At 42.7% G+C, this 21,108-nt stretch overlaps 1 protein-coding gene and 1 long non-coding RNA gene across 5 annotated transcripts in view; one reads left to right on the top strand and one right to left on the bottom strand.

Annotated features, from left to right (window-relative positions):
- Positions 1–1,798, bottom strand: part of LOC125612507 — a 12,006-nt gene extending 10,208 nt beyond the window's left edge. The window contains exon 1 of the long non-coding RNA XR_007342929.1: positions 1,666–1,798. This is a non-coding gene — a long non-coding RNA (uncharacterized LOC125612507). The remainder of the gene's footprint in view (positions 1–1,665) is intronic.
- Slc4a1 (solute carrier family 4 member 1 (Diego blood group)) overlaps positions 1–3,156 on the top strand; it is a 16,930-nt gene extending 13,774 nt beyond the window's left edge. For all 4 annotated transcript variants that reach the window (XM_048790347.1, XM_048790356.1, XM_048790367.1 and 1 more), the window contains 3 exons: positions 604–773; positions 856–1,029; positions 1,715–3,156. In XM_048790347.1, coding sequence (XP_048646304.1) covers positions 604–773; positions 856–1,029; positions 1,715–1,795 — 425 coding nt within the window. In that variant the 3' untranslated portion in view covers positions 1,796–3,156. The remainder of the gene's footprint in view (positions 1–603; positions 774–855; positions 1,030–1,714) is intronic.
- The last annotated feature ends 17,952 nt before the right edge of the window (positions 3,157–21,108 follow it).

A 21,108-nucleotide genomic window follows, 5' to 3' on the forward strand; every position in this document is an offset into this window, starting at 1 on the left:
TTTTTTGGTACTAGACACACACTCACCACTGAGCTCCAGCTAGAGCCCCAGGAAGTTTTTTAAAGGAAGCAAAGTTGGAAGAGGGTTAGGATTTGGATAGGTGGAGAGTGGTGGAGATATTCTGGGGTGGGGTGAGGAGAATGGGTTTCTCTGAACTCAGTAAATCCCACTAGGTTAAGAGTGTGGGCCAGCCGTGTGACATGGCGCACACCCCCGCTGCTTGGGAGGCTGAGGCAGGAAGGTCATGAGTCCAAAGCCAGCCTCAGCAAAAGTGAGGCACTATGCAACTCAGTGAGCTCCTGTCTCTAAAAAAATACAAAACAGGGCTAGGGATGTGGCTCAGTGGTCAAGTGCCCCTGAGTTCAACCCCCAGTACCGTCCCCCAAAAAAGTGTGGACTTAAGGCAGGCAAGTAGGAGTTTGATTCCTTGCTAGTTGTGTGGCCTTAGGTGGGTTGTTAACCTCTCTGAACTTATTTCTTCATTTGAAAAATGGGAATAATACCTATTAAGAAGACCCACAGAAAAGGCCCACATATTACCCCAAATAGGGGTGCTGGTCCTCTGGGTGACCTATGGCTGAGAGTGTGTGGTCCTCCCCACAGGCTTGTCCATCCTCATGGAGCCCATCCTGTCCCGCATCCCCCTGGCCGTGCTGTTTGGCATCTTCCTGTACATGGGGGTCACGTCCCTCAGCGGCATCCAGCTCTTTGACCGCATCTTGCTTCTATGCAAGCCTCCCAAGTACCACCCGGACGTGCCCTTCGTCAAGCGGGTACAGGGCCCTGATGGCTGCGCAGCCTGGGTGGGGTGGGGTTGCTGGAGCAGGGCAGGCACTGACCCCAGCCTCCCTGCAGGTGAGGACCTGGCGTATGCACATGTTCACCTGCATCCAGATCCTCTGCCTGGCAGGGCTGTGGGCGGTGAAGTCCACCTCTGCGTCACTGGCCCTGCCCTTCATCCTCATCCTCACTGTGCCCCTGCGGCACTTCCTGCTGCCCTGCATCTTCAGCAAGCTGGAGCTCCAGTGTGTGAGTGGCGGTCTGGGCCTTGGGCTGGAGGGAGGGCACAGACAAGTGCATCCTGGGAGGCCAGAGGCTGGGGGCAGGACTCCAGACTGGGGACAGGTAGGGGACAGCAAAAGGCCTGGAAGAATATGAAGGTGGATCTTGAAGCTAGGAGAGGCAGGAAAGCATGATGTTTAAGGTCTGGGCCTGGGGACAATGTCTGAATCCTGGCCTGCTGTGTCCTAACATCATCTGGAGCAAGTGGCCTCATTTTTCTGTGCCTCTGCTATGAATGGCGAAATAAGGAGAGGAGAGGGCTGGTGGAAATGTTAAAAGGAACATGGGCTGTGTGTTACATGAACTGCCTCAGCCCCTGAGCCATTAGTCCTCAAGCCTTCCAAATCATTTGGGACAGAGTTTCATGAATAGACTTCCTCCATGATGTGATTCGGGTCACTGTGGGGCTACAGTGGTAAAGAGGTTTCTGTTCACCCTCTCCAGGTCCCTCCCAGCTGGGGTACCTGATCCCCAGGGCTCCTTGTCCTTTGGAAACCACTCATTCAGACAACCCTAGAGATGTGGGGCGGGGGGGACACACAAGTTGTCCAATCTTCAAGGACAACCAGACCCTTTGGTAAATGCAGAGGGGCCTTTAAGTACCTGCTCAGGCCTGGGGCTTCTCACCCTTTCTCCTTCCTCTCTGCTTCAGCTGGATGCCAATGACGCCAAGGTGACCTTTGATGAAGAGGAAGGTCGAGATGAATACGACGAGGTGCCCATGCCTGTGTGACAGGCAGGTCCAGGCCCAGACCCCTGCAACCATTCCACTTCTCCACCCTCTCAGGGAAAGCAGAAGTCCAGAGGCATCTCATGACACAAGCCTGTGGGTGGGGAGGGAGGAGGTACCTAGGAAACCGTCCACAAAACTACACTGGTTTTTCTGCCTGGAGATGGCCAGGAGGCCCACATCAGGGGATCCAGCCAATAGTCCCTCCTGCTGCCACATGGCCACGTGGGGATCCTCACGTGCTAGAAGATTTAGGTCTGAGCCCCGCCTCTTCAAAGTACAGATGTGGTTAGTAACAAAGATGGGAAGTTGGGGGTGGTTCAGGTTTTTGCTGGCTGGCTTTGTGACTTTGGGCAGGTCCCTTGACCCCTCTAGCCTCTGCTTCCTCTTCTGTAAAGTGGGTACATTCATAATAATACCCATGTTATAGGCTGACTTATCCCTCCCCTTCCTGTCCCAGCCCTACCTGAGACCCTCTTCTCAAGGACCAGAGAGGTGTCCTGGTGAGGGTACAGGTGAGCTCCAGGGAAGGCCTGGACTGGGGTCTCCTAGGTGCTTGCTCCTTCCCACAAAGTGCTCCTTCATTCACTCCACACACATTAACTGAGGGCCTGGGCCCGGTGGACACAGGGGAGACTGAGACAAGACCCTGCCCTGGGTTGGGGGTCGTGGAACAATAATAGTCTATTCTAGATTTGGATAGGGGATAGAGGGAGGTAGGGAGGGTATGGTAGAGTCAGGGAGGGGAGGGAGGTTTGTAACTTATTAACTGTATATTTTCTCAGAGCTTTCATTGTATTTTGGCTTCATACACACACCTCTGTCTCCCTTTAGAGACCCACTCTGTCTAACCTTATCCAAACCAAGTCTTGGGGAGAACCCAGATTTGATCCTATGGGATAGGAGACAGTGTCTTTTCTAGAACATGGGCAAAATATTTTTTTTAACAAAACAAAAATATAAAAAAGAGTTGAAAGAACATCAAGTGATGAGAAATGGAGACACGGAGAATCTGCTGGCAGAGAGGCTGCTGGAGGCTCCCAACAGAAAGCTCTCAGGGTGACCCTGATAGCCACCACCTGCCACTCACCACCTCATGGCACCATGCCTCAGTTTTCTCATCTGTATAAAGGGGACATTCATGGTGCCTACCTGTAGGGGTGTTAAAGGATTAGACAGTAGAAGTAAAACCCTGCTTAGCAGCGCAGAGCCCGGCCTTGGTGGGAGCTGCTGGGATGGTTACTCTGATTGGAACGTCCCACCTCTTCCCTCCCCCTGCCCCTTGAACATCACCAAGGAGCTAGTGCCCTTCCCTCCACCAGGCTTGGGAATATGTTTTTGCCAATAAATGCGTCTGTGTTGGAGCAGCTGCCTCGCCTGAATTCCCTTCCCAGAAACAAGAGCCCGGGGCATCTCACTGGGCCAGGCAGACATGGCAGGCGCGGTGTGGGGCAAGGAGAGCCAGGCTGGGGGTAGCCTGAGACTGACGAGCGCCTGCACCCTGAGAGTGAGTGGGAGAGTTAAGGGGAGATGAATTTACACACTGGGCGGCCTTCTTACCCTTTGCCCCTTGTTGATCCCCATGTCCCTTTTTGAGCCACATCCCCAGCCCTGAGTTGCTAAGTGCCTCGCTTTTGCTGAGGCTGGCTTTGAACTTGCCATCTTCCTGCCTCAGCCTTCTGAGCTGCTGGGATTACAGGCATGTGGCACCACGCCCGGCCCCAAGTCCTTTTTTTTTTTTTTTTTAAGTTTTAGGTGGACACAATATCTTTATTTTATTTTTATGTGGTCCCAAGGATTGAACCCAGTGCCTCACGTATGCTAAGCGATCACTTTACCACTGAGCCACAACCCCAGCATCGCCCCCTTTTTAATTTTTTTTAGTTGAGATAGACATAACACAATACCTTTATTTTATTTATTTTCTTATGTGTTGCTGAGATCGAACCCAGTGCCTCACATGTGCTAGACGAGCACTCTGCCATGAAGCCACAACTCCAGCCCCCAAATCCCTTTGACCAGTTGTTTTTGTGTTTGTTTTTCCATTCAACAAATTGGACAGCACTTTTGAGAAAGCACGAAAGAACACTAAGGCCCTGAGAGGGAATGGGGCTTGCTGAAGGCCTCACAAGGTCGGCGCGCGCGCGCGCGTGTGTGTGTGTGTGTGTGTGTGTGTGTGTGTGTGTATGTGTCTCTCTCTCTCTCTCTCTCTCTCTCTCTCTCTCTCCCTCCCTACTCTCACTTTCAGTGCTAGGGGTCCAATCCAGGGCCTCTTGCATGCTAGGCAAGCACTCTCCCCCTGAGCCACATCCCCAGCCCCAGAATAGCATCTCTTGAGCAGCTTTCACTTGGCCTCACCTGGGGCCCTTTTACAGGCTCCAACTGCTTCCTACAATTCTAGGGGGCTGCTTAGGGGGCTGGAATCTGCTCCCTCTTTGCCCTCCCCAGCCTTCAGCAAGAGGTCAGTGCAGGGCTGGGCTGCCTGGCTTCCTTCCCTGGATCTATATTTACTTGCTGCCTCTCCCCAACTGACCCCTCCCAAGGCTGGCCTGGGCAAAAGGTCGGAGTGCTGATTCGGCCTTCAGGAGAGCGGTCCCAAGTGCCCACCTCCCACACACAGCAGCTGCATTTTCCCCACAGGGTTGGCCCTGTCCCCAGAGCTTGCCAGACCCCCCATTCCCCACCTCTAAGTACTGGTCAGCCAGTCTTTGAGACAGGCCTGCCGAGGACTCAGGCCCAGGGTGTCCCCAGTCCCCTCTCACAGGCAGACTCTGCAGCCCTGGACACCCCAGAGGTTCTCTGGGCCTCAGCCTTTTGCTGGGCTTGTTCTTGCAAGTCCTTCGTCTGCCGAGGGAGAAACCAGCTCATGAGAGCTGGATTTAGCAAAACAAATGCTGCCTTGATTTTGGAGACAAGTTCCTGCCCCTGCCAAGGCTTACACTTCCTTCTAAATTTTTATCTCAATTCTGAAACAGTACCTGGAGCTCAGGCTGTGGGCCAGGCAGGAACCTGGGCCAGAACCTTTAGTGCATGGCTGCTCAGTGGGACCAAGGACCAGAAGCATCTCCACCCCTAGGGAGTTTGCTAGAAATGCAGGATCTCAAGCCCTGCTCCAGAACTGATGGATAAGAACTTGCTTTTAACCAGATCCACAGGCCATTTGCATTCACAAATCAGTGGGAAATCTTGGCCTTAGGGAAAGGAGGACTGGGGAAGGACCGAGGGTGTGTGGACCTCAGTCTTCTGTTCTACCCATTTCACTTAGGGAAGATTCTGAGGGTTGGTGTCCTGTATCAACCCTCTCTTAAAGATGGAGGGGGGCTCCAGGGATGGGACTGGGTATCAGGACAAAGAAGGGATGCTGGACTAGTTAGCCTAATCCCTCTTTTACCTCAAACCCCAAACAGCTTGAGCCAGGAAAGCATTAGGGAAATGTGAACTGACTTCCAGACTGGCCTGGCCCTCACTTCCTGCCCCTCCTATCTGCCCTGCCCGGGCCTATCCTCACCACTCACTCCCTGAATATTTCTGCAGTTTCTAATCCTGTTGACCAGATCAGCCCTTTCACGAAAACTACCTCACCAGGAATAAACTGCTTTAATGATTGTGTGTGTGCACAAAATAGCCTACCTGGGTAAGGGAATAATTCAATAGAATCAAAAATCTCTGAATCTGAAGTTGCCTTGCAGAGCTATCAATGAAAGCAAAGGACTAGAAAGAACCCAAAGATTCAGAAACAGGACAGCAGTTAGTAAATTACAGTAAATTATCCTACATCAATAAAATGGGCCACTAGGCAGGCCTTCAAAAGAATAATTATGAAGAAGCCATTGGATCAACTTGGGGCAACCACATAATCCTGGGCCTTTGAGGCTGGCTTTGTGATTCAGTAGGAGTCAGGCACATAGCCTAATCCCTGAGCTCAGTTAAATGCATCTGTGAAAGGAAGTTGGTGATCCTTCCTCACAGTGTTCCTTAGAGGATAAAACGACATGGCATACCTAGGAGTCCTGGCCCAGGGCTGACAATTAGTAGACCAAAATTTATCTCTGTGGGCTGGGGGTATAGCTCAGTGCAGACCTTGCCTGACAGGTGTAAGACCCTGGGTTGTGTCACCAGAAACACACACACACACACACAAATCCAGACTGCCTGCCATTCCATCCCTATGTTCTTCAGTTATACATCCGCCAGTGTGGAATATTTTCTCACTTAACCACCATCATCATGCCCAACCAAAATTGGCAATGATACCTTGGCATTATCTAATATACCATATAATCTACTAGAAGCACCTAATACAAGTGCCCCTTGTGTTAAGATAGGGTAGGTTGTGTCATGGTGATAACCCCAAATCTCAGTGTCTTAATCCACAAATTTTTATTTTGCACTTCACAAAGATCCACGGCGCCTCTCCTGGGCAGCCTCCTTCCATGCCAGGCTCAGGGATCTAGGCTAATGACATCTCCTTAACTCTCAGATCACTGTGGCAGCAGAAGGCAGGGCTGGAGGATGCATATGGCCCTTACACCACTTGGCCAGACAATGACACAATCCCTCTGCTTATAGCCCATTAGCCACAACTAGTCACATGGCCCCACTTAACTCCAAAGAGCCTCTGAAATTCGAAACGGAAACGGACATGAATATTCACTGCAGACTAAAATGTTTCAACCAAACCCTACTTTATACTTTGTTTAAAGTTCACAAGTTCCAGGCCAGCCTTACCAATTTATTGCGATCTTGTCTCAAAATAAAAAATAAAAAGGGGCTGGATGTGGTGGCAGCATCTGTAATCCCAGCAGGTAGGGAGGCTGAAGCAGGAGGATTTCAAGTCCAAAGCCAGCCTCAGCAACTTAGTGAAGCCTGAGCAACTGTCTCAAAATTAAAAAAAAAAATTAAAGGGCTGGGGATGTGGTTCAGTGGTAAAGCACTCCTGGGTTCATTCCTCAGAACCAAAAACAAATAAATAAATAAAAAGAGCTGGGGATTTAGCTCAGTGGTAATGCGGCCCTGGGTTCCATCCCTAGTATTACTGAGAGAGAGAGAGAGAGAGAGAGACTCCATTATCCATCTTCCCAAGTCCAAATGCCAAGGCTGAAATGGTGCCTCTTCCATAAAATCTCCCCTTGTGTCCCCAGAGGCACCACTACTGGACTCCCAGATGGACATAATACCTTCAATTAATTAATTAATTTGTTTGTTTTTATGTGGTGCTGAGGATTGAACCTAGGGCTTCACACCTGCTAGGCAAACGCTCTACCACTGAGCCATAACCCCAGCCCTGTGCTCATTCTTATGATTGTGCAGTATTCTTCATTTTTTTTTTATTTTTGAATTTTGTAATATTTATTTTTTAGTTATCGGCGGACACAGCATCTTTGTTTGTATGTGGTGCTGAGGATCGAACCCGGGCTGCACGCATGCCAAGTGAGCGCGCTACCGCTTGAGCCACATCCCCAGCCCATGATTCTTTTTTTTTTTTTTTAATTTAATTTTATTTTTTTAAATTTTTATTGTTGGTTGTTCAAAACATTACATAGTTCTTGATATATCATATTTCACACTTTGATTCAAGTGGGTTATGAACTCCCATTTTTACCCCTTATACAGATTGCAGAATCACATCAGTTATACTTCCATTGATTTACATATTGCCATACTAGTGTCTGTTGTATTCTGCTGCCTTTCTTATCCTCTACTATCCCCCCTCCCCTCCCCAGCCCATGATTCTTAATCTTAAATTTTATAAAACTGAGAGCAAATTTTACACTAAACCACAAAGATTTTAATTCTGGAATGGGTTTAGCCAGGCATAGTGGTGCATGCCTGTAATCCCAGTAGCCCTTAGGCAGAAGAATCTCAAGTTCAAAGCCAGCCTCAGCAAAAGCCAGGTGCTAAGCAACTCAGTGAGACTCTGTCTCTAAATAAAATACAAAATAAGGCTAGGGATGTGACTCAGTGGTTAAGTGCCCCTGAGTTCAATCCCTGGCACCCGCCCCCACCCCGCAAAAAAAGACCCTGGGTTTGATCCCCACCACTACCAAAAAAAACCAAAAAAACAAAAAAAAAAAACCTCTTGTTTCTAAACTACCTAGTCTATTTTGTTATAGCAGCCCGAATGGACTTGTGTACTTGATGTCCAGAAACTGGAGAGAAGAGTTAGACTTTGAACAGTAGCTAGAATACAATTTGGCCTCTTGGGTGACATAGAGTCATGGGTGGGGTGATTTCCGGATATGCAGGGGATGTTTTGGCCAAAGGCAGGGAAGTGGAAATGATATGTGGAAAGCACAGAAAAGGTCTTGGCTGCAGAGGCAAGTCCTTCTTGGAGAAAGGTTACCATAAAACAGGGAGAGCAAGGTCAGGTTTGAAGAACACTGAATGTCAAGAGGAAGAGCATAGACTTGATTCAGGAGGTACCAGGAAGTCATTGCTGGTTCTTAAGCTGGGGAATGACATGATTAAAATGATTTACCTGGGAGCTACATACTGGCAGATGTGGCTGTAAGGAGGAAAAATTGGTGATCTCTGCATGTCAGTGAGTCAATAGGCGAGGCAAGTGGACATAGCCCAGGCTTTTCTAGCATCTGCAGTCAGCGTGGGGCCAGGCGCTCAACAGGGTGATGAGCTTTGTGCAGTGAGTGGGGTGAGGGGTGCTAGGCGAGGCCTTTTGCAGTCAAGATATTGTCCCCTAAGAGACATGCAAGAATTGGCTCAGTGACAAGAAAGGGGAATGTCCTGAGAAATAAGGGTCTGTAAAATGGGATACATCTGACATATATCCTGAAGATAAAAGGGGTGACATTTGATCAGCAAAGCCAAGTGACATCATGGAAAGCCTGCTGGGTTGGCAGTCCACACGGTGACTTCAGAAAGTTGTTTCTCTCCCAGGTGCCTGGGCCCACAGCCAGATGGCAGGTGAGGAAGGAAGGCCTGGTGAGGCCACAGACGCAGGGAGTGTGGGCTGTGAGCCGAGAGCTCGGTGGGAGAGGGACAGGCAGAGCTTGGCTGACATCTTTCCAAGGTGGACCAGAGAACACTTTGCCCTTTGCTGGGTGAGGGGACACATTCACAGACGCAGTCATCTCCCCTTCCTTTAAAACATACCTTTATATTTTCGGCTTTTAAAAATAATATGTGTACATTATAAAACACTTCAAATTATAGAATTATTTAACAGAGAATTAAGAGCCCTTAGTAACCACTGTTAATAATTTAGAGTGTATTCCTCCAGATTTATTTATATGTGAATGCTGAGGTAGGATAGAAGGAATAAAAGTAGGTAGAAAATAGACAACAGGGAAGGAAAACAAGAGTGTAGCTCTAAATCCAAAAGCCCATGAACAGATTTACTCCCCAGATCTATATTTTTCTGCAGACCCGTCACTCCCAAATTTCCGAGAAATCGACAAGTCCTAGAGTTACTGCAGATTCACCCATCTGTGAAAAGTGCTTCGTTTTGATCAGAGCTCAAGCACTCAGTTAGCCTACACAATGTATTTTCAGAATAGATCAAATCTAGGGAGTTGAATTTTTTTTTTAAATATCTATAATATAGGCACATTCTTTGATCTAGATAGAAGAGATAATGCCAACCTGAAGATCTTGGAGAAGACAAGGCCACCACCAATCTCCTGTGGTCACCAGGCTGTGGTTCCCACCTACCTTCCTATGCCTACCTCTCACAGAGTTTCCTTTAAAAGAAAAGATCCCAAAAGCAATTGTCACTCTCTAGATAGAGGGAGCATAGCTGGCAATCTGCTCTGAGAATGCTGCCTTCACCTTTCACACTCTAATAAAGCTCTTCCTCTTGGCTAAAAGCTGAAGTGTCCTTAAATTCTTTTCTGCAATATATCAAGAGCTTGGGAACTCTAAGTGGAGGTCTCCACTGCCTCTGTGTGACAAACACTAATTCACATATGTGTGTATACACATATATTACATATAAATTATTTTTTTGGTACTGGGGATTGAACCCAGGGTGCTCCACTGAGCTACTTCACCAGCCCTTTTTATTTTGAGACAAGGTCTTGGCAAGTTGCCAAGGCCAAGGCTGGCCTCTATTTCTTTTGGAGTGAGGCTGGCAATTTGTGTGTGTTAAGAGGTTTGTTAATTTCATCTAAGTTGTCAAATTTATGGCTATTTATGTTTGTAGTATTCCTTCCTTGTCTTTCTTTTTAATGTCTTTAGGGCCTATAATAAGGTCCTCTCTTTTCTGTTATTTGTAACTTATGTATCTTTGTAACAGAGCAGCTCCTTCCAGGAGCCCTGTAATGCCCCTCCTTTTTTTTTTCCCCCATGCTGGGGATTGAGCACAGTGGTGCTTTACCATTGTGCAGTCATTCTTTTTTTTTTTTTTCTTTTTTTTTTAGACAAGATCCCACTTAGTTGCCCAGGCTGGCCTTGAATTTGCAATACTCCTGCCTCAGTCTTGCAAATTGCTGGGATTAGAGATATACACCACTGCGCCCAGTACTTTACATATATAATTTAATGGACTACATATGTGAGTATGTGTGTGTGTGTGTGTGTGTGTGTTTGGTGGTACTAGATATTGAACCCAGGGCCTCACACATGCTAAGTAAGTGCTCTACCACTGAGCTACACCCTCAGCCCTTTCTTAGCCTCCTGCCATAGCCTCCTGAGTCACTGGGATTATAGGCTTGTGCTGCCACACCCCGCAGAGCATATATAGTTTTTAAACAGAGCTTTAAATACATGAAACAAAACTAATAGAGCTGAAAATTATTAACCATATAAAACATTTGAACAGCCCTATCCACCAACTTGACCTAATTTACATTTGTAGGACACTCTACCCAACAATAGCATGATACACATTCTTCTCAATTACACATGGGTCATTCACCAAATAGACCACATTCAGGGCCTTGGCAAATTAAAAACAAATTGAAATATTAGAAAATATAATCTATGCCAATGATGGAATTAAATTAAAAATAAATAACCGAGGGATGAGGCACTTGGTTTGATTTTCAGCACTACATATAAATAAATAAAAATAAAGGTCCATCAACAACTAAAACATATTTGTTAAACAAAAAAATTTTAAACAAATAACAGAAATACAGATGGAAAAAAATCCAAATATTTGCAAACTAAACAATGCATTTCTAAATAATCCATAAACCAAAGCTAAAATCTTAAGTGAAATAATTTTTTTTTGTGTGTGTGGTACTGGGGATTCAACCCAGAATTAGTTTGCCACCAAGCTACCTCTCCAGCACTTTTTATTTTTTAATTTTTGAGACAGCATCTTGCTAAATTGAGCAGGCTAACCTTAAACTTGCCATCCTCCTGCCTCCCCAAAACAGGTGAGGTATATAACTCAGAGCATCCTTGGGTTAAACCTTCAGAATCACACACACAAAAATTTTAAATTATATGTATATATTCTGTACATATAAAATTTGTGTGGCTGGAGTTGTGGCTCAGGGGTAGAGCGCTTGCCTAGCATGTGTGAGGCACTGGGTTTGATCCTCAGCACCACATAAAAATAAACAAATAAAATATGCTCAACTATAATTTTAAAAATTTTAAAAATAAAATGTGTGTGTATATATATGTATACATACTTATCTATTTTATTATTTTTTATTTTATTTATTTGCTTATTTATTTTTTGGTGTTGCCCTCTTCTCAACCAGAAACTTGAGAGAGAGAAGATGGGGACAGGAATCCATCTTATTCAAGTTCAGCCCGGAAGAAGTTAAGTTAGAAGAGGTTTTACATTTCAAATCTATTTTATTCTGGGGTGGTAGCATGTGCCTATAATCTCACCTTTCCACCTACTTGAGAAGCTGAGTCAGGAGGATCCCAAGTTTTACTCTAGCTTGAGCAACTTAATGAGACCCTGTCTCAAAATAAAAAAGGAAACAAGCAGGGCTGGGGATGTAGCTCAGCGGTAGAGCACTGGTCTAGCACGTGTGAGGTCCTGGGTTCAATTCCCAGTACCATAAAAGAATAAAAAAATCTTTCCTTTAGGGGGTTTCAGGGCACAAAGAGCATTCCTTTAGGAGAAAAATGGGGTATAGTGAAACAATGGGCAGGAAGTTCACATGCTGGGTGGGGTCTTCCTCTCTAGAGCTCCCAGAATATGTTAATGAACCCTGACTTCCTGGGGCCAGCACCTGCATTTCCTTTGCAAACAGGACACATTACTTTTCTGCATTTTAATTCTAGGTTTCATGTTGGTCAGATGACAAATGTTATTTGCCATGGAACTAAAGAAAGGAAGAGCCAACAAGGCTTGGTGGTACATGCCTATAATTCCAGCTACTCTGGAGGTTGAGGCAGGAGGACTGCAAGTTTGAGTCCAGCATGGACAATTTATTGACATCCCCTACCTCAAAATAAAAATTAAAATTAAAAAATTGAAAAGGGTTGGGAATGTAGCTCAGCGGTAAAACACGTTTGGGTTCAATCCTCAGTAGCAAAAGCAAAACAAAACACTATAACAGAAATGAGGAATACTTTTTTTAAAAAAAATTTTAAGTTGTTGATGGACCTTTATTTTATTTATTTGTATGTGGTGCTGAAAATCGAACCCAGTGCCTCATGCATGCCAGGCAAGCGCTCTACCACTGAGCCACAACCCCAGCCCTTAGGAATACTTTTGATGGTATTAGAACAGTGAACATGGTTGTGGAAAGAATCTCTGAACCTTAAGATGTATGCATCACCCTTAAAGAAAACAGGGAGAATAAAACATCATGTTCTTGAATGCCCCTTTTATGTTCCCCAAAACCTAACCAAATGTTATGGTTTAGATATTAGGTGTCCCCCAAAAGCTCATGTGTCCGATGATGCAATAAGGTTTAGAGGACAAATGATTGGGTTGTGAGAGTCTTAACCCAATCAGTGAATGAATCTCCTGGTGGGGATTAACTGAATGGAATTAAAGGAGGGTATGGTGTGGCCGGAGGAGGTGGGCATTGGGGATGTGGCTTGGGGTATGTATTTTGTATTTGGTGAATAGAGTCTCTCTTTCTCTTTCTGCTTCCTGTTCATCATGTGAGCTGCTTCCCTCCACCACACTCTTCCACCATGATGTTCAGCCTCACCTCCAGCCCTGAGAAATGGACCTGGCCTCCTATGGACTGAAACCTCTGAAACCATGAGCCCCGAAATAAACTTTTCCTCCTCTACAATTGTTCTGGTTGGGTCTTTTAGTCACAGTAGTGAAAAAGCTGGCTAAAACACCAAGTTAAGGGATCAATGTGTATGAGAGTGTGGACCAGTTACCAAGATACATACTATCTTGAAGAACACTGGTTTCTGCTCATGAACACTGGGGTCTAGGGCGAGTTAGTGTTATCTGTAGAAAGCTACTTTCTTGCGTGCACACTGGAATAGTAGCTCCTTGGGATGCTGGTCACACAAGAAAACTAAGCAAGTTAATGCTGATGATGTCACTGCTTCTCCAGCCTAGAATATAAAACCCCTCTCTCAGTGGTGATGGGCAGGGAACTGAAGTCACAGTGGAAAGAATGTGTGTCCCTCATCCAGCTGGCTGCCACTGGCCAAAACACCGTGAAGGAGAGGAGGCACTGTGTGCCCAAGCACCGTGCTGGACAGGGGTGCTGTTCAGACTGACACCCTTGAGCATTCCCCATGAGCATTTCTCAATAAAGCCTCATGCCATGTACTGGAGGGGGGGTGGGGTTCTTTGATCTCTTAGCAACCTATCCCACTGCCAGGTGCAGTGGTTTATGCATATGCCTGTAATCCCAGTGGTTCAGGAGAATAAAGCAGGAGGATCTCAAATTCAAAGCCAGACTCAGCAACTTAGCAAGACCCTGTCTCAAAATTTAAATAAATAAGTAAATAAATAAAAAAAGGACTGAGGATGTGGCCTAGTGGTTAGGCACCCCTGGATTCAATCCCTGGTACCAAAAAAAAAAAAAAAAAAAAAAAAAGTTGACAGGAAAAAGTCCACACCAACCTAGAATTCTGTACCCTGCTAACTTACCCTTGAAAAGCGAAGGAGAAACAAAGATTTTCTCAGACAAAGAAAAACTGAGAGAACTTGTTGCCACTATAATAACTACTTTGTAAGAAGAAAAATATAGGAACAAAAAATAAGGCAATAAATAGAAAACAGTAACAAATGCTATATCCCATTATACCAATAATCATTTTAAACATCAATGGTCTAAATACACCAATTAAAAGACAGATAATTAGTCAGGTGCAGTGGTACATTCCATGCGGTCCTAGCAGTTTGGGAGGCTGAGACAGGAGGATCACGAGTTCAAAGTCAGACTCAGGCAAAAACCAGGTGCTAAGAAACTCAGTGAGACCCTGTCTCTAAATAAAGTACAAAATAGGGGTGGAGATGTGGCTCAGGGTTCAAGTGTCCCTGAGATTGATCCCCAGTACCAAAAAAAAAAAAAAAAAAGACAGATTATCAGAGTGGATCCAAAAACTGGATGTGGTGGCACAGGCCTGTAATCCTAGCAACACCAGAGGCTGAGACAAGAGGATCACAAGATGAAGGCCAGCCTCAGCAATTTAATGAGGCTGAAAGGAACTTGGTGAGACCTTGTCTCAAAATGTAAAGTAAAAAGGGCTGAGGATGTGGCTCAGTGGTTAAGTAGCCCTGGATTCAATCTCTGGTACAAAAAAAGAAAAGAAAATGAAAAACAAGACACAAATATGTTATTTGCAAGAAACCTACTTTGTTTATTTTCATTTATATATTTATTTATGCAGTGTTGGGGATAGAACCCAGGGTCTCACACCTATAAGGCAAGCATTTTACCACTGAGTTACACCCCTAGTCCAAGAAACCCATTTTAAATATAAGACACAAAGTAGGTATATCACATTTATGCAAAAATTAACACAGAACAGACTTCAAAACAAGAAAAGTTATAAAGACAACATTACACATTGATAAAGGAGTCAAGAAAATAAAACAATCCTTGATGTCTATATGCCTAACAACAGAGCATCAAATGTAAGGTAAAAAATGATAGAACTGTAAGGAGAACTAGATGAAGCAGAGGCTATAATTGGAGACATGAACAGCCCTGTATTAAATAGACATATCTCGCAGCGAAAAAAATCAATAAGGATACAGCACCATCAATAAACTGGATATAATTGACATCTATAGACTACTTCCAACAACAGCAAGTTGTTAGATGTTCTTCTCAAAATCACAAGGATTTTGCTAGGCATGGTGGCGCACACCTGTGATCCCAATGGCTCAGGAGGTTGAGGCAGAGAAGTATCTTGAGTTCAAAGCTGGCCTTAGCAACAGCAAGGTGCTAAGCAACTCAATGAGACCCTGTCTCTAAATAAAATAGAGCTGGGGATGTGACTCAGTGGTTAAGTGCCCCTGAGTTCAATCCTCAGTACCCCCTCCCCCTCCAAAAAAAAAGATGTCACAAGGATTTCAACAAGATAAACCGCATTCTGGGCCATAAAATACATCTTTAACAGATTTAAAAGAATAGAACTATACAATATCTACTCTCAGATCATATGGAATGAATCTAGACAAGAAATTTAGGAAGATAGGTAGAAAAATCCCAACGTACTTGGAGATTAAATAACACACTTCTAAATAACACATGAGTCAAAGGAGAAATTTTTAAATGTTTTGAACTAAATGAAAATGAAAATACACTTATCAAAAAACTTGGGATGGGGCTGGGGTTGTGGCTCAGTGGTAGAGCGCTTGCCTTACATGCGTGAGGCCCTGGGTTCGATCCTCACCACCACATAAAAAAATAAATAAAAATATAGACATTGTGTCCATCTAAAACTAAAAAAAAAAAAAAATAGAGTTGTGGCTTAGTGGTAGAGTGCTCATCTCTCATGTGCGAGGTCCTGGGTTTGATCCTCAGCACTACATAAAAATAAATAAATATTATGTTTAAAAGTCACTGGGATTATAGGTATACATATACTACTAAAAATAAATATATATATTAAAAAAGTGGGATGCATCAAAAGCAGTGCTTAGAAGGAGATTTATAGTATCAAGTACATATATTGAAAAGAAGAAAGACAAAATCAATCATCTAGGTAGGAAACTAAAAAAGAAAGAGCAGATCATTTTTTTAACTGTAGGTTTATTTTTATTCCAAAATCGATTGTATCTGCACATAAATACAAATCAGAAAACAGTACATTTAGGACAATAGAATGTGGAAGACAAGAAGTGACAGTAATATATAAAAATTTTTAGCTGGTAGATAACAAAACTATAAAAATTGCTTCACAAAGTAGTACTTCTTTCTAGATTCAGACAAACCAGGCAGAGTAAGGCATTGTCATCCCAGCAACTTCAGAGGCTGAGGCAGGAGGATTGTAAGTAATAAGGTCAGCCTCAGCAACTTAGCAAGACCATATATTAAAATAAAAAATAAAAAGAAGTTTGGGGGGGCTGGGGTTGTGGCTCAGTGGTAGAGCGATCGCCTAGCACATGTGAGGCCCTGGGTTTGATCCTCAGCACCACATAAAAATAAATAAAATAAAGATATTGTGTCCAAGTACAACTAAAAAAAAAAAAAAGTTGGGGATTTAGCTCAAGGGTAAAAAGTACCCCTGAGTTCAATACCCAGTATTCCAAAAAATAAAAGTGAGAAAAAAATCAATTTAAGTTTTAAAATCATACATAGTTTTCTTTTCAACAGTTCTATTTTTTTTATTTACTTACTTTTTTATTTTTGCAGTATTGGTTGTTGAACCCAGGTCCTCCCACATGACTAGGCAAGAGCTCTACCACTGAGCCACATCCCCAGCCCTTCAATACTTTTAGTAAATGCAGTGTTGCATAAAACAACATATGCAATTATTTTGCACCTAACAATATTTCCTTTGTGGAAAATGTGTTGCTAAGTCTGGTTCAATTGTTATTTTAGATATGACACAATTTTATCATGATTCTACAGGTTTTGGCTCCCACCAGTGCTTGTAGATTTCTATTCTCAACATTGAAAGCCTTTTGGTATTCACCCTTCTGAAGAATTGTGTGTTGCAAGCATATTAATGCATGGAATAATTAAAATAATATACCTCAAAAACTGAGAGATAACCAACTAACGATAGACACAGATGCAATATAAATGAATATTTTGTTTTAAACGATGTTTAGTTGTCTAAGCCTTGCAAAATGAGTTGATGTCAAAATGTCAAGTAACCACTTCCTGTCTGTAAACTAATTTATTTGTGAAAAGGCATAACGTTGCAAAGAACATGGTGAATTATAAATTCTATTATCCCATCTAATTAACATACAGAGGAAATGTACTGTATCTTATTACAAATATCACCCTCCAACCAGGGAGTGCCCCAGAAAAAAAAAATTGTTGCTTTCTTCTTCTCCTTCCCCTTTCCCTCCTTCTCTGCCCCCTTCTCCTCCTCCCCTTCCTTATTTTTCTCCTTCTTCTTCTTTTCTTTTTTGAGTTGGGGCCTTGTCATGTTGCCCAGGCCAGGCTCCAACTCCTGCACTCCTGCACTTGTGCCTCAGGCTCCTGAGCAGCTGGATTGCCTGTGCCACAGTGCCACAGTGCCTAGTTAGAAGTATCTCCAACATGAAGACTACTTGCAAAAACAGATAAAATGATATAAAATACAATCTTAAAAATCATTTCCAACACCCGTGCTTTTCTTTTCTTTTTTTTTCTTTTTTTGGTACTGGGAATTGAATCCAGGGGTGCTTTACCACTGAGCCACATCCCCATTTCTTTTTATGTTTTATTTAGACAGGGTCTCACTAAATTGCATAGAGCCTCACCTAAGTTGGTGAGGCTGGCTTTGAACTAATGATTCGCCGGCCTTAGCCTCCTGAGTTGCTGGGATTACAAGTATACATATACTACCACAACTGACTGTACTTTTCTATTTTTTTAAACATTGTTAACATTTCAGTATATTTCTGTGACCTCATAATGATAAGCTGGAATTTGAAAATAAGACAAAATCTACAAAAAATGTGCAATTATAAAAATAGCACAGTTTGTTAGGATATAGCTCAGTGGTAAAATGCTTGCCTAGCAGGCACAAGGTCTTGGGTTCAATCAATTTTGCAGTACTGCATAGGGGAAAAAAAGGAAAAAAAAACATTTTATATATATATATATTTTTTTTTTTATATGTGTATTTATTATATATATGCATATATGTGCATATATATACATATATTATTATATGTGTGTATGTATGTATGTATGTATGTTTATATATATATGTATATTTGGTACTAGGTATTGAACTCAAGGGTACTTTGCCACTGAGCTACATCCCCAATCCTTATTTTTGGGGGGTGAGGGGTACCAGGGATTGAACTCAGGGCCCTGGACCACTAAGTCCATCCACAGCCCTATTTTGTATTTTATTTAGAGACAGGTTCTCAAGGAGTTGCTTAGCACTTCGTTCTGCTAGCGATGGTTTTGAACTCGTGATCCTCCTGCCTCAGCCTCTGGAGCCACTGGTACTACAGGCATGTACCACCATGGCTCCCAGCCCCTTTTAATTTTTATTTTGAGACAAAGTCTTGCTAAATTGCTGAGATTGGCCTCGAATTTGTGATCCTCCTTCCTCAACCCTCTGAATTGCTGGGATTACAAGCATGCTCCACCATGTCTGGCTATAGATTTTAATTTAACCTTTACATCTTATTCCCACACTCTAACAAGCTGCATAATTTTAGTTTAGAATTTTTGTGAAAAAATACTACAATAATATTTTATTAGAAGACAAAATACAGTGGCACTACTGGAAAGTATAACACATTATATTTTTATCTCAAAGGACAAGTAAATTTTCAGGGTTGATAATGGGATAAGCGTGTTTGAGACTGGTTACCTTCAGGTAGTTCACCAAATCTGGGTGTATCTGGAAAGTATGGAGAAGCTAAGAAGAGCAAATTGAATCTAAAATAAGGAGAAGACCCAGGCACAGTGGCGCATGGCTAAAATCTCAGCATTTTGGGAGGCTGAGGCTGGAGGATCACAAATTCAAAGCCAGCTTCAGCAAAAGAAGGTGCTAAGCAACCCAGTGAGACCCTGTATCTAAATAAAATACCAAAAGGGCTGGGGATGTGGCTTAGTGGTTGAGTGCCTCTGAGTTCAATCCCCAGTTCCAAAAAATAAAAAATAAATTTAAAATAAAATAAGTAGAAATAAAATAATAATATTAGAGCATAAGTAAATGAAATTAAAAATGGAAATCAGGGCTGGGGATGTGGCTCAAGCGGTAGCGCGCTAGACTGGGCATGCGTGCGGCCCGGGTTCGATCCTCAGCACCACATACAAACGAAGATGTTGTGTCTGCCAATAACTAAACAATAAATATTTAAAAAAAAAAAAAATGGAAATCAATAGAGAAAATGTAAGCAATTTCCTTTAAAAATTAATACATTTGATAAACTTCTAGCCAGTCTAACTAAGAAAAGAGACAGTAGACTCAGATTACTAATTTCAAAAAGAAACAGGAATATCACTAAATATCAGTGGCCATTAAAAGGATAATGAATGAATGCTATGAACAACTCTATGCTCACAAATTTGACATATTAGATGAAATGGGCCAGTTTCTTGAAGGACATGATCTACCAAAATTTACACAGAAGAAATAGATTATTTGAATAAGTCTGTATCTATTAAAGAAAGTTGGGTGTATTAAAGTCAGGTTGGGTGTATAGTTCGGTGTTAGAATGTGTGCCTTAGCATATGCCAGACCCTGAATTCAATCCCCAGCACTAAAAAAGAAAAAAAAATTGAGTCAATAATTAATAACCTAAAACAGAAAGTGTGAGGCCCAGATAGGTTCATGGGTGAATTCTGCCAAATATTCAAGAAATAAAATATATAAATTCCATATAATTTCTTCCAGAAGATAGAAGTAGATGGAATATTTCTAACTTATACTATAAGGCCAGTATTATCCTAAAATCAAACCACACAAAGATGTTATAAGAAAACTACAGACCAGGGGCTGGGGTTGTGGCTCAGCAGTAGAGTGCTTGCCTAGCATGTGCGAGGCCCTGGGTTGGATCCTCAGGACCACATAAAAATAAATAAACAAACAAATAAATAAATAAATGGTAAACAAATAAATAAATAAATATATTTTTATTTTTCAATTGTGTCCAACTACAATTGAAAAATAAAAATATATTTAACAAAAAAAAAAAAGAAAGAAAACCCCAGACCAATCTCATGAACATAGATTCAAAAATTCTTACTAAATATTTAAATATTAGTAAATCAGTATATAAAACAATTATATAATACCATGACAAAGTAAGTCAGGTTAAACATCTGAAAATCAATTAATATAATCCATCATATCAACAGGTAAAAGAAGGGGCTCTGGGCATAGGTTGGTGGTAAAGCGCAAGTTTAGTGTGTGCAAAGTCCTGAGTTCAATTCTTAACAACAACAAAATGTTTTAAAGGCTAAATAAGAAATGATTATGTCAGTGGATACAGAAAAAGCATTTGACAAAAATCTCAAAAATATTCATGATAAGGGGCTGGGGTTGTGGCTCAGCAGTAGAGCACTCATCTTGCACGTGTGGGACCCTGGGTTTGATCCTCAGCACCAAATAAAAATAAATAAGTGAAAAATATTCATGATAAAACTCTTTAATAAACAGGTGTGTATATACCTGTATCCCAGTTATTCAGGAAGCTGAGGCAACACGATTGCAAATTTGAGGCCAGCTTGGGCAACTTAGCAAGAATGTCTCAAAATAAAAGGAAATTTTAAGGTGGGGGAGTCTGGTGATATAGCTCAGTAATAGAGCACCCCTGGCCCAGTCCCCAGTAAAACACACACACAAAAGAAAAAAAAAAACTTTTATCAAAGTAAGAATAGAGAGGTAAGGAGAATTTGCTCAACTGGATTTAAAAAAAAAATCAACAAAACCTGTAGATTACATCATACTTAATGAAGAGAACTTGAAACTTCCCACTAAGAACTGAAACAGGCAAGTGTGCTTCCTCTCACTTCTTCTTCTTCTTCTTTTTTTTTTTTAGCTATTTATGAACCTTTATTTAATTCATTTATTTATATGCAGTGCTGAGAATCGAACCCAGTGCCTCATATGCTAGGCAAGTGCTCTACCACTGAGCCACAACCCCAGCCCGCTCACCGCTTCTTTCCAACTTCATTCTGGAAGTCCTAGTAATGTAGTAAGAAAAGACATAGATGGGGATGGTGGTGCATGCCTGTGATCCCAGCCACTCAGGAAGCTGAGACAGGAGGATCGTAAGTTAAAAGCCACCCTCAGCAACAGCGAGGCACTTAGCAACTCAGCAAGACCCTGTCTCT

This window comes from Marmota marmota, unplaced genomic scaffold (genome assembly GCF_001458135.2).
Source record: "Marmota marmota marmota unplaced genomic scaffold, marMar, whole genome shotgun sequence".
Classification (NCBI taxonomy): Eukaryota; Metazoa; Chordata; class Mammalia; order Rodentia; family Sciuridae; genus Marmota; species Marmota marmota.